Source organism: Brienomyrus brachyistius, chromosome 20 (genome assembly GCF_023856365.1).
Source record: "Brienomyrus brachyistius isolate T26 chromosome 20, BBRACH_0.4, whole genome shotgun sequence".
Lineage (NCBI taxonomy): Eukaryota > Metazoa > Chordata > Actinopteri > Osteoglossiformes > Mormyridae > Brienomyrus > Brienomyrus brachyistius.
Genome location: NC_064552.1, coordinates 8,964,923 through 8,978,034, shown reverse-complemented (window position 1 = coordinate 8,978,034; position 13,112 = coordinate 8,964,923). Strand labels below are relative to the sequence as shown.

The following is a 13,112-nucleotide window of genomic DNA, read 5'->3' as shown; positions in this document are numbered from 1 at the left end:
TCCTCAACCGAGTTTTCCTTTATAGATTATGAGCGATGTTTATCGATCGTTGTTTTAGTATGAATTATGAAATTCAGAAATCCACCAACAAGCCAAATACTGCCTGCTGTGATTGTAATCAAGAGCTGTTAGACCTTTGTGATTACGCTGTCTTCCCGAGATCTTAGACATAGATGATGTCATTGTTAAAGGTAAACATATTAGATGTTGATATGGGTATTCAAGATGATCCTGTTAATTAAACAGGCAGTTTTGAGGAGCGGTTGAGAGAAAGGCCAGCTCGACTCTTCAGCCATGGTGAACATTGCTTTGATGGTCAAAGATTTTCATTCTTGTATTTCGTACTGTAACATGACTGGCATTTGACAATAATTAGCTCGTGTTTATGACCAGTCATCTTAAGCAATTACATTGAAAGTATTTAGAGTGATTCCAGAGTTCACGCTGCACTGTACCGCAAGAAGGCTGTTACGTTACCTGCCATTACTTTATCCCATGAGCTTTTTTACTTAACTGGTATCATCAATATGTCATAAAACTTTAGGCCTAAACGCTTTTAAGTGCCTGTCGCATTTCTGTCTGTTTTCCCTAGGAAGTTGCCAGTGTATTCATGTCATAGCTACGCTAACCATTCCAACTTAGTACTGATCTAGTTATTCACCAACGTAACTAACAAAACAAGTCAACATCGGCTGAACCGATAGTCAATTGCCTTCTCAACTTACATCCCTGCCACATTTATTTTTATTGCAGTCACATTTAGTGTAGCATTTATTATAAGAAGACAGTAAGTAGCACTATTGCATTCAGGGTTGGGAGCTCAAATCCCACCTTTGCGTGTGAATACCGCTTCCTTTCACCGTGTTTCCTCCTGCAGACCAGAGCCATGCGGTTTGGTGTGTCTAAACTGCACACAGTTCGTGAGTATATTCCCTATCATGCATTAGTTTATTTATATCTGGTATATGGTATCTTAAGAAGAGGACTTAGTCGGTTATATCTAAAGTTGCAATGCGACTTTAGTACACGAACACGTACAGCATTCATTGTACACGAGATTTAACCTGTGGTGCCATCTGGTGGAAGAGTTCTAAAAGTCTTCTGATCTTTGATTTTCTATTGGATTTTTACCATTTGTCATTCTAATAATAATTTTAGTGTCTTTTATTATTTAAAATGCCTAATTAACACATACTCCTAATTTACTGTGATTTATTACCATCTAATAACTAGACCTTTCGTTGATTCTTGTTTTAAAGTATCACTTCTCTAATAGTGAAAAATAACTTCCTAAACTTTTGATGTGGAAGGGAAATCGGGCATTGGTAGGCCCGGGAGGGGGCATATTGGGTCTGTTATGTCTTAGGCCTTAGGCAAGGGGAGATTGTTTAGAATACTGTGTGTCCTTGCGGGGGGGGGGGGGGGGGGGGTAATTGTTACGTTAATCATACTAATCATATGTTAACCATGTTTTTGCAGTGATTCAATGACAATACGTCAATGTGTTAATCTTTAATTAAAGGACAACAAAATATTTACAGTAATTCAATGTCATATAATCAATATCTATATACATATTTCAAGTACAGTCTAGCAGTCGAGAAAGATTCCGGTAAATTAAGCAAAATGGGTGGATTTTACCTACCAAGGTGAACCAATAGAGCAGAAGAATTGTATTTGTTATACGCTTGAGCTCGGTTTGTTGGTGTTTTGTGACCAATCAGGACTTGGAAGTCCTTATAGGGAACTGGGAGTTATGGTTTATCAACTGGATGCTCTTTGTGCTCTGGGTACTTTGTATCTAGTGCCAGAGTGTGACGGGAACGCTTTGCTGGATTGCTCGAATAAAATGAGCGGTCCGAATGAGCGAACCAAATGAGAGGTCCAGAGTTTTATTCTAAGTGGCTCAAATAGAATTATTAGAGATTTTGATTTATAATTTAACTACCACACTGGCATTAGTTTATGACTGATTGGCCTATTTTTGTTCAGCAAAATATTTACTTAAGAGAAAAGATATTTATATTTCCATAAACTTAGCGGCCCTGACCAGGATAATCGGTTGGACAACAGATGAATGGATCGGTGGATGACGTATTATAGCCAAAGCTCTTTTAAAACTTATTACCGCTTTGAGATGCGCGTTGAAAATGGCCGATTGTCTGCGATTTAAAGCACAAATAAATATCGTTTACGGTGGTCTTATATATGTATAAATTTACACCACGAATTAATGTTCTAAGTCGAAACACGCACACGAATAATTTCAAGCTGCAAAGGAGCCATCTAGCGTTTATTATTCGTAATGCACATATAATAACTTTTTACACTACTGTACTTAAGTTGCACTTTGTAGTAAATTTTTTGATTGATGTAGATCTATAAAACCGTAATTAGTATTCTATTGTTATGCCGTAAGTCAGTGGTGAGGAAAAAAATGCTTTTACTACAACATTATACATTTTATTCGTTTATTTATTTAGCATACGCATTTATCAACAGTGACATACAATTGAGATATTAGGGTCAGTCAGTCTGTGGAGCAACTAGGGTTAAGGGTCTTGTGGTGGTTGGAACACAGGCCTATTTTCAAAAGATCTCTTCAGGAACGATTATATAATCTTCACTTTAGTGTTTGACGTCGAGGGGATAACTTCTCACTCCCTGCACAATCGTCAATAATAAAGGAAGCAGCACTTAAGAAAAACATTGCAGAAAGACACTTGGCACCAACGAAGGACAAACGTACTGACATACATCTTGGTCAGAATATTGCATCTTTAGTGATTCTTTATAGATGAAGTAGCTGGACAATCAAGAAGGACGATATATTGACGCTATCGATGACTTTCACTTTTAGTGTTTTCAGCTTAGACTGCAAGGATGACATTCAAGAGAAATTTCGTTATTCAATGTATACCTTACTGGAAAAAATGCCTCTAAAGTCTGAATTTGATATTGAAATATTTGGATACAAATCAAAGGTGCAAGAGTATACATATGCCGTCTTCCGAAGCGGTGTTTATTACCTAGCTTTACACTTACACATTACACATTTAACATGAACACTCCTAACATATCGAACTTAGGCTTTACATTATATTTTGTGGCCCATGTACTGGTGAAACTGAAAAAAAAATTGAATATCGTGCAAAAGTTCATTTATTTCAGTAATTCAACTAATATATGACATCCAACTTCTTTTACAATTACCCTTTGACGCTTTCCCTCCTCGTGGAGAGTGTCAATGATGGTTTTCTGCACAACTGTCAGGTCAGCAGTCTTCCCCATGATTGTGAATTCTACTGAACCAGACTGAGACCATTTAAAGGCTCAGGAACTCTTTGCAGGTGTTTTGGATTAATTAGCTGAATAGAGTGTGACACTTTGAACCTACAATATTGAACCTTTTCACAAAATTCTAACTTTCTGAGCTTTTGAATTTGGGGTTTTCATAATTTGCCATAATCATCAAAGTTATAACAAATAAAGGCTTGAATTATCTCGCTTTGCAAGTAATGAGTCCATATCATATATTAGTTTCAAGTTGAATTACTGAAATAAATTAACTTTTGCACGATATTCTGACATTATGAGTTTCACCTGTATTGTCTTGCACGCCAGAGTCACCCGCTGAACTCACATTCCATATCCGTCAGGTATCCAACCTAAGTTGCTTATTTATAGGAATTTAGTAGCGGCTAGGGGGCGCCCGACGCCTGCGTCCAGCATATGGCTAAACGTAATGGCTGGGCGTTATGTGACGTCATCTACAAGCGACACGGCGCGACGTAATCACTCAGCAGGTCCGCGATGGAGGTAAACAGAGACGAGGCGAAGCGCTGTGTTGAGATTGCTGTCGCGGCGCTCAAGAACAAGCAAACGGACAAAGCCGTGAGGTTTTTAGAAAAGGCACAAAGGCTGTTTCCGACTGATGAGGCGAAGGGTAAGACGGCAAGGCTTTTTTGCTACAGCTGTCAAGCCTGGCCGCAGAGTCATGGCTTAATGCTGTGTAAGATTCTGGGCCGTAACACCAGACCTCCAGATATTGAAAATTGCTTTAATTGCGAGTTAGGTTCACAAACCCCTTTTCAGGGCAGAGGAATGTAGTTCAAATGTAAATTAGGTACATGTAAATTTGTACTTGTCAACGTTGGTATGAACTTAGTGTTGACTTCCTCTTAGACACTTCGTCTGTTCAGTCATTCTGCGTTCATTTCATGTGGCATGAATGCATGGTTTCTTTCTGTTGGGGTCACCACAGTGCATGAAGTTTTTTTTTTTAGGAATACGAGATGAGCAGCACCTGTTTTCAGTGTTTCACCTTTAAAAGTTGCTAGGTAGGCAGCTGTCTGGGCGCGGAGGGTGATGTTACTGGGAGTGCTGTTGATGATGATTAAATAATAGTTACCATTAGGCTTTATATGGATTTAATCAATTTGTTATAGTTATGAAGTAAAAAAAAAAAGACCATTTAATCTCAAGTGAAGCACTTTGAGCTGCATGAAAAGTGCTATATAAACTTATATATTTACAATCTAATTATCTGGTTTAACTTAAAATTCTGGTTTAACGTTTTCTTTTATGTACTTCATTACTTCTCTGTTCTGTTAGAGGTGTAATGGTGGAAGCCTATCCCAAAAAATGAAAGAGCAGCACCAGAGAGAGAATGAGAATCTCTCTCTCTCACACACACACACACACACACACACACACACACACACACACACACACACAAAGAGCAGTTTGTAGGTGTCAGTTCCCTTGAGCTGGATGTCTTTGGCCCTTGAGTAGAGCAGTGTTTCCTAAAGCCCTCGGGTACCCATAGACATGAGGACTGTCTTACTGGGGGCCGTGAGGGATTTGCTGTGGGTTCGCATTGTGCAACATTGGGGTCGAATGTGCATTAAAAACCCTTCCAAACACTGGAATGTGGCACAGGAGGGTAGTGTTGGTGCATTCTGGTTAGTGTCCTGTATGTTAACAGGGGCGCAAAGGAACTTGGGGTTGGGGGGGATAGTGTGCTCCAATAAACAAACCTTTGTATTTAAATTTTTACCTTGTGTCCTCTCCTCCACAACATCAAGCACTCCTACGTCTTTGTCTGTTAAGCAACCCATTGTCTCACTTAACTGAGTAGTGCAAAAATCATTTCACAGAACTTTGATTAAATTCCATTTTTGCTTTGTGAGGTTTCATGTTTATCAATTTTTTCCCCCCCGAGATTCAAGATAGTTTTTTTGTCATGTACATGTTATGCAGTGAAATATATTACCTAAGTTTCATTACCTTAGTCTGCTAAGCAAATCAGAATAGTGAGAGCCAGTATGCAGGATGTTTAATGGATTCATCACCTTTTCAACAGCATATTGTTAAGCATTACATTTGGACTTACCTTTGAAATCGGGGGCTTTAAAACTAGAGAATAAATCGGGTTTTGCTTTTAACGTACAGATATGTTGATTAATTGAGATTAATGCACCTGTGGCTTTTCTGCTGTGTTCTTTCCCCTGTCATCTTCTGTGCTGTGGTTTTGCATTGCCCGCTTGTACGTGGAGTGATGCTGCATTCCCCTGTAATCCCCTTCAACTTGTGGAGGTTCTTTTATCCAAGTGTGTTTTCACCTCACTTAACTGCTGCCATCCGTCATGTTATCTTTGTCTCTTAAACAGCCGGCATGTTTTCTTTCTGTGCTAATTATAGTGTCTCGCATAAATAGCCATGCTATACACACAGCCCTTAAGGATATGCGTGTCTATCAAAGCTCTTTTGTACTCTGTTTAACGGATATATTGTTGTCAAATAGAAATGGTCTTCTGGAGCTTCCTGATTTGGTTGTGATAATTAAGTGTCCTTTCAAGTTCATGTTGCCTGTTGGTGAGCTTTAATAAGATGTGCAGTATTTCTCCCACAGATAATATTTCTTTGTGCATGTTTAAATATAACACTCCATGGGTTATTCCAGCCAAAAATAAGACCGCTACCACATCCTTGGCTGAAATATGTGCAGAAAACCAACCCTATCTATTTACCACCGCATGCCTTTCTAAAACTAACAATGCGGCGGAGAGTAAATCTGCTTTTGGGACAAATCCTATGGTTTCTTTTTCACGAGCCTCTCTTTTTGGACGTGGGTTGTGTAATGTTTTTATACCCTGTGCACTTTTACTGCACTCTACCAAAAATGCAAACTATCTTTGTTTTTCAGGCTTAGCTTTTAATATACCTAGACCACAGATAAATGACACAAATGCCAGGCCTGCTGTTTAATATAGCCACCTTTGTACAAAGAGCCTTTTTCATACTCAACCCGCCCTCCGAACCGTGCTGTTTTCCAGCCCTGTTGGAGTCCATCACAAAGAATGGGCAGCCATGCGGGGCAGAGAGTATGCCAGGAGGCAGCGATGGCCCAGGTCCCCGACACCGGAGAACCAGGCCAGACAGCGGCACGGCCCCCGAGGAGAAGGCCACAGACTCTGGTAAATCCTACACCCCAGATCAGCTGGAGGCTGTGAAAAGGTGACTATGCTTCCACATCTCTGCTTTGTAAATTCATCGGAAGTGTCTGTGATACCCCTTCCCTGCCAAATGCACGAAAATACGCACATGTAGTACACACACGTAAGAACAAAGAACCTGAACTTCTGGAGCTTTCAGGAAATTTCCAGAAGAATTCTGTCTATACGGTAACTAGAATCTGACATTGACAGTACCTAATAACGAAAATAATATATGGTTATAACCTGACATACAATCAGAATTGACATTTAGTCTCATATATTGACAGAAGCAAATCCCATTTTGCTGATTATTAGTTAAGTTAGTAGTAGAATTAGCTCTGCAGTGCTGTATTATCTCAATATACACATGTAATATGTGCTTGTACGAATATCATCACCATCACTACATAGAACTTTCCGGAACTTTCTGAAAGAATGCTGTCTATATGGTAACCAGAAGCTGACATTGACAGTACTTAATAATAACAATGAAATGGGTGTAACCGAAATACAGTCAAACCTGTCAGCAAATCTTGGTTCAAACTGACAGGACGTGACGCCATTTTGCTGATTGTTAATTAGTGGTGAGAGGGTAGTAGGTTTCTCTCTGGAGTGCTGTACAGACAGGGTCCCGGTTACGCATAAGATCACATTCCAAAGTCTGCCTTTTAGTTGAATGTGTAGGTAAGTCAGAAAAATTTAAATAAAGTTCGTACTCATAGTAATTATACAGTAATATTAAAAATAGCTACATATTGTAATATGCTTTGAGACAATCTATTCATAAGTACGAGTTATCTGTAAGTCAATTGTTCTTAACCCGGGGACTGTCTGTATTATCTCAGTGCACCTAAGTATTACATACGCGTATGAATGTCATCACCATTACAACAATCAGCTACAACTTTCAGTATCTTTCTAGAACTATCTAGAAGAATGCTGTATATATGGTAACCAGAAGCTGACAAAACTGTACCTAATAATATTGACAACATGGATATAATCTGAAATACAGTCAGAAATGTAGTTTTGGGTCAAACTGACAGAACCAAAACCCATTTTATGAGTGGTACGGCGCTTCACGGAGAATTGTATTATCTTGGGTTAGCCTTAAACACTGACCTACATCGGGCCTACCAGCATTTGGTATAGCCTAGTTAGCTGTCTGATATGTCCGAAAAGCGGCCTGCATTGCATTGACAGTAAAGGTATTGTCTTCTGCTCTCTGTCAGCCAACAGGCCTCACGCCGCAGGTAGTATCAGCAGCCTGCTTCTCCACACAGGGACTTTCAGACGTCGCCTTTTATCTTATCAGGCAAACATGCCTCCCAAGCATTAGTGTGGGACGGGGCTCCAGCAGGCGTCTGTACGGCCAGTGCGGATCCCATGCAGGTCCGCGGGCCTGACACGTGTCGGGTAGCCATCACGGTTTCGAACCTCTGCACTCGGCGGTCGTACTCAAAGTCAGTTGCATTTGTGAAGGAAATCGGGTCTGAATGAATAAACACGAATGGCCAGATGTGGACACAGGCAAGGCAGCTGCCTGGTGAAATTTACAGATGGTACCCCCCCCACCACCACCACCATTTGGCAGAGCAGTTTTATTGTTTATTGGTTTTTAAAGCAAGTTTAGAAATCGTTGATTTTATTACAATTAACCAGCTGAGTATAAAGAGTCACAGTCACAGAATTCTCAGCTGGTGGGTTGAAACAAAATCTTACTTTTTTTACTTTCTGGTCTTGAACTTTCCACCTCTGTGCCCATATCCTAATGTCTGCCTGATTTGCCTTGCAGGATAAAGCAATGTAAAGACTATTATGAGATCCTGGGAGTGAACAAAGATGCCACTGAGGACGATCTTAAAAAGGCTTACAGAAAACTGGCGCTGAAATTTCACCCAGACAAAAATCATGCCCCGGGTGCCACCGAGGCCTTTAAAGGTAAAATCAAGTTTTTTTTTTTCTGCCCATAATAATTTCCGTCGCTAGGTGGGAGTATTGAGTCAGTCGACTTGATCTGCTGCCGCATGCGATGACTGTGCAGTACTTTGTATTGTTCTTTGTGTCTTAAAAATATATTTCAGTGTCCTCTTTTCTCCTGCCATGGGGCATTGTACATAAAAGCTGTTTTGCATCGGACGTTTTGTGTCTTCTCACAGCTATCGGAAATGCCTACGCCGTCCTCAGTAACGCTGAGAAGCGGAAGCACTACGACCGATTTGGTGGCGAGAAAGCGCACCCATCCAGACAGGGCCACGCTGATGAGTTTGAGGCAGACATTTCACCCGAAGATCTATTCAACATGTTCTTCGGAGGTGGCTTCCCATCAAGTAAGTCTGTACCTCCCCCCCTGGCCGTCTGTCGCCATTGGGCAGTTGGGATGAGGACTGTATTTATCCCGTATTTGATTTCCTGCTTTTCAGTTCTGCTGAAACAGAAACGGTCTTTTCATAATGGTCCTTTGTTACATTGTGTCATCTGTATTTTGAGCCTGATTAACGACGCTCTCGTTGGAGATTTCGCCGTTACCGCGAATTCGGAAACTTTTACGAGCGTTCTGAAGAGTTCAACATGCTGTTTTTCCATGTCGGAAAGGCAACGTCCACGTTTACAGCAACGGCAGGATGCGGTACACCTTCCAGCAGCGACCCGAGCGCCGGGAGCAGCAGAGGGATGTAAGGGACACGTCTGACGTTTCGCGAGCGGTTTGGGTGGGTTTGTACCGGCAACGCTGACGGCCCCCGTGCTCTCGACAGGGGGGCCTGGCCCTGTTCGTCCAGCTGATGCCCATCCTCATCCTGGTGGTGGTCTCGGCCGTCAGTCAGATGATGGTGTCCAACCCACCCTACAGCCTCAGCCTTAGGCCGTGAGTGTTCCCGCGTGTCTCTATAAGCCACCTTATCTCCTTATCCATACATCCATCCATCCATTTTCTATACCCACTTGCCCTGTACCAGGGCGGCCGGTGCCAATCCCGGAAGCTGCGGGTTCATTGTCTCATGATGTTTTTGTCATTTTGAATTTTGTGTGCAATTTATAAAAAAAAAAAAAAGTGTATTTGTAGTATTCAAATTTCAACTCCTTTTGGCCATTGTACCTTGGAAGTGAGTGAGTCTAATGCTCTACTTGGAAGTTTATGTGGTCTGTGGTTAATACATTACCATTAATAATACGATTATCTCAATATACTTATATAATACGTGCTGCGTATTTTTATGGTTGCCTTTTCGTGTAGTTTGACGTGACGGTAAACAGCCAAAATAATGAAAGTACTTGTGCCTTTACTTGTATGCAGACGGTCAGCACGATCCATTCTCTGTTAAAGATGACCCGTGTGATGCAATTCAGCTGAGTAATCACTTGCTATTACATCATGTCAGATAGTCATTTCAGTCATTAGCCAGTTCAGTTTCCATTTCAGTGGCGTTTTGCACCCCATGCATGACAGACAGAATAAGGTTGATGTAATTATTCGTCCTGGTTCGGATTGCGCTGATTTTCGTGACATCCTCTCTGTCTTTTTGCCGGTCGGCCTCCTGGTGCTGGGTAGCGCAGCGGCCAGCTTCCCCTTGATGTTGCGTAACGGTGTGCCTATCACGTCCAGGGTCCCCCTGAGTCACTGCTCTTTGTGGTTGTCTGATTTCTCTTCGCTGGTATTATAATGCTGATGCTATGCTCCGGGTCGCACATCTGAACGTCCGTAGCTATTTAGACCCTATTTGGGATTCTCGGGTTGTTTGTGTTAAAGAGAAAAAAAAACCTACTGTTTTCTTTTTTATTATTGTTCATTAATACTGTCTTATTGTCATATGATGTTTACGGCCGCATTTCCCAATCCGGTCTTCAGGAACCTGCAGGCAGTCCGAAATGTGGACTGTCTGGCAGGGAGCTGGTCCCTCCCAAGAACATGTGCTGCTTGTAGGTCCTCATGGACCAGGTCTTCCAGTGATTCAGTGGACCGTAGCTCAGCTTGACGCGCTCTTCTGTCCCCACGCAGGTCGTCGGGCCACATTCACAAACGGCTGACGGAGACCCTGAGGGTGCCTTACTACGTGGGAGACCACTTCACCAAGGAATACAGCGGCGTGAGCCTGAAGAACGTGGAGAGGAACGTGGAGGACGACTACATCTCTAACCTCAGAAACAATTGCTGGAAGGAAAAACAGCACAGTGCGTTCTTCCAAAAACTCCAGAGTCTGGAGCCTTTTAACTTTTCCCCCTTTTCTTAGCTTCTGCAACGAATTAATAAACCATTAATCAGGGTCTTAGATGATCTTTCATGAGACATTAGTATCCATCTCCAGTTAAATGCCTCACTGGATAGTGTAGTATCTAAGTTTTCCTTTTTTTCCCAATAGATCCATATATACAAAGTATTTGAATTTAAGTGATATTTTGTTTCTTTTTCCATCCACTTCACAGACATGCATAACAGCCTCCATCATTAAAATCATAACTGTCATGCTATAAAGTTGCACACCGTGACCTTTAAACGTTTCGGAAGGGATCAGCTTCAACTCCTCATTCTTCTGGTTTCTGTGTGAAATCGTATCTCTGGTTATTTTCTCCTCTGCATTCCTCCTGATTCCCACCTGCTCCCTCTTCCCGACGCCTCAGCGGATTCTTACCTTCACACGCGCTCTGACGCAGGCTAGCTTGACTGGCACCAGTGCCGTACTGTACTGACCCCCTGGGCCGAAGGTCACACTTGTCATTACTGCCCATTTTCAAAAGCGTCGTGCCTTGAGTGTTACAGGGAACGGCGCACTTGGGTAAATGTGATTCCCGAGTTAATTCAACCTGACTTTCCTGACCTCGATAACTGCTCTCATACTGGCTTTGTGCTGTGATCTTTGTGCAGAGCTCGGAATCGCTTGTCTGAAGATGACCTGCTCTCTCTTTGCATTGCAGAGGAAGGCTTGCTGTATCGAGCTCGGTACTTTGGCGACAGCGACCTGTACCAGAGGGCACAGAAGATGGGCACCCCAAGCTGTTCCAGGCTCTCTGAAATCCAGGCCATGCTACATGGTTAAAAAGAGAAAAAAAAACTCACTCCTTGCCACAAAACATAGGTGCGCCAAAATCGGCCAAACTTCACCTCACCCTGTAAATGCCCTTCAAGACTGTGAGAAGCTATGAACGTTTTATTCCAGTCAACATTGTAGTGGTCGTTTTAGTGTAAGATATGTTGTCTACTTTTTCTTTTCCACATGATGAAATGTTTTTCATTTATTGATTTCATTGTTGCCGTTTTTATGAAATATTATTTTATTATTATTAAACAAATAGTAAGAAGCTGCTGGGTCTCCTTCTGAGCCCCAGAAAAGATAAATCAACAGGTTTTTATTCAGTTTTGTTAGCACAGTGTGCTGGAATATAGCCAAAACCGGGACTTCTCCCGTAGTCTCCTCATTTCCCAAAATGCTAACAAGCCAGAATATGCTGTGATCGTTTGTATCGCTCCAGAAGGAGGCTTGTGGAAAATTGCCATACGAACTTTGGCAGAATGAGTTTTACGCTGTAGTCTGCTGCCTACTGAAAAGCATGACCGCTGTAATCGTGCGGCGACCAGCCCAGGGAAGAATAACGCATTCTGTTGGAAGTTATTGCCATTACTCTTTAAATAATAGAAAACAGTACGGATTCAAGATATTCGCTGCTTGGGCCCCTAGTTATCCTGTTTATTGTCACCAATAACGAGTTACAAAGTACCAACATTTTAAATGCCATTCTTGCTTTAGGTGCTTTCGAAGTATTTGAAAGGAATCGTTTTGAATCGTGGTCAGGAGCGTGCCTGTGTGTGTGTGTGTGTGTGTGTGTGTGTGTGTGTAGTCTTTACAATTTGTCCGTAAAACATCGATTTAAAGTGGGGAATGGATGATTGCTTTGTTGAACACTCCGCTTTTGCAGATGATAAACTTTTTTTTCCCCCTGGCTTAATGAGTCAGTGAGCCTCGGGATTGTCTGAGCGGAGGAAGCTTGGAGCGCCGAGCGCTTTCTACATCTGGAACTAATTTATTACGCTGTGAGAATCTGTCTTTGATTGGAAATCAATTCTGTGAAAGAAAACTGCATTTTTCCTTACGTTAGTCCGTTTTATTGTGTAAAAGAAACTCAGTGCCTGTTTTTAGTCAGTTAAGCCGGTGGTTGATGTTTTGTACATGTTTAACTTAACTATGCAGGGATAAAATGTAATTATTTAGCATAGTTTTGTGTATGACGAAATTCTTTGAGGCTTTTGCTTAACGGCTTTACTCGAATGTAAATGATTGCGTCATTGAAAAGAAACTTTATTTTAAAATAGGATAATTAAAGTGTATTTTAATTTAAGATTAAAGCAGACAATATCAACCCACATTTTAAAGTACCTTTATGGGTACTTTGAATATGCATTTCCACAAGCGGTGAATAATAAAATATGCGTGCCACACTCTTTGTCATGACTTCTGTGGGAGAACTGAGTTGACTGAAATGATCCATTCAATTAAAATCAGGGCTATTGCGAAATCACTATCCAGGCCTGTGTGTCAATACACGCGTACGCTATGGCAGCGCAACTCCGTGGTTAATCCCGCAGTATGTCTCAAATGGGCCTACAGCTAAAAGTAAAAT

General features: G+C 41.6%; 1 protein-coding gene across 1 annotated transcript; it reads left to right on the top strand.

Moving 5' to 3' along the window:
* Positions 1–3,774: 3,774 nt before the first annotated feature.
* dnajb12b (DnaJ heat shock protein family (Hsp40) member B12b) lies at positions 3,775–12,930 on the top strand. Its single transcript, XM_048987763.1, has 8 exons — positions 3,775–3,946; positions 6,339–6,519; positions 8,296–8,441; positions 8,660–8,830; positions 9,096–9,175; positions 9,257–9,366; positions 10,498–10,670; positions 11,412–12,930. Exons 1-8 carry the CDS (start codon positions 3,814–3,816, stop codon positions 11,531–11,533), a joined length of 1,116 nt encoding a protein of 371 aa, XP_048843720.1. The 5' UTR covers positions 3,775–3,813; the 3' UTR covers positions 11,534–12,930.
* Positions 12,931–13,112: the final 182 nt, after the last annotated feature.

Coding starts and splice junctions, on each gene's coding strand:
- dnajb12b (XM_048987763.1), top strand. CDS start 3,814: ATGGAGGTAAACAGAGACGAGGCGAAGCGCTGTGTTGAGATTGCTGTC. Junction 8,442..8,659: donor TGCCACCGAGGCCTTTAAAG/GTAAAATCAAGT, acceptor GTCTTCTCACAG/CTATCGGAAATGCCTACGCC. Junction 9,367..10,497: donor TACAGCCTCAGCCTTAGGCC/GTGAGTGTTCCC, acceptor GTCCCCACGCAG/GTCGTCGGGCCACATTCACA.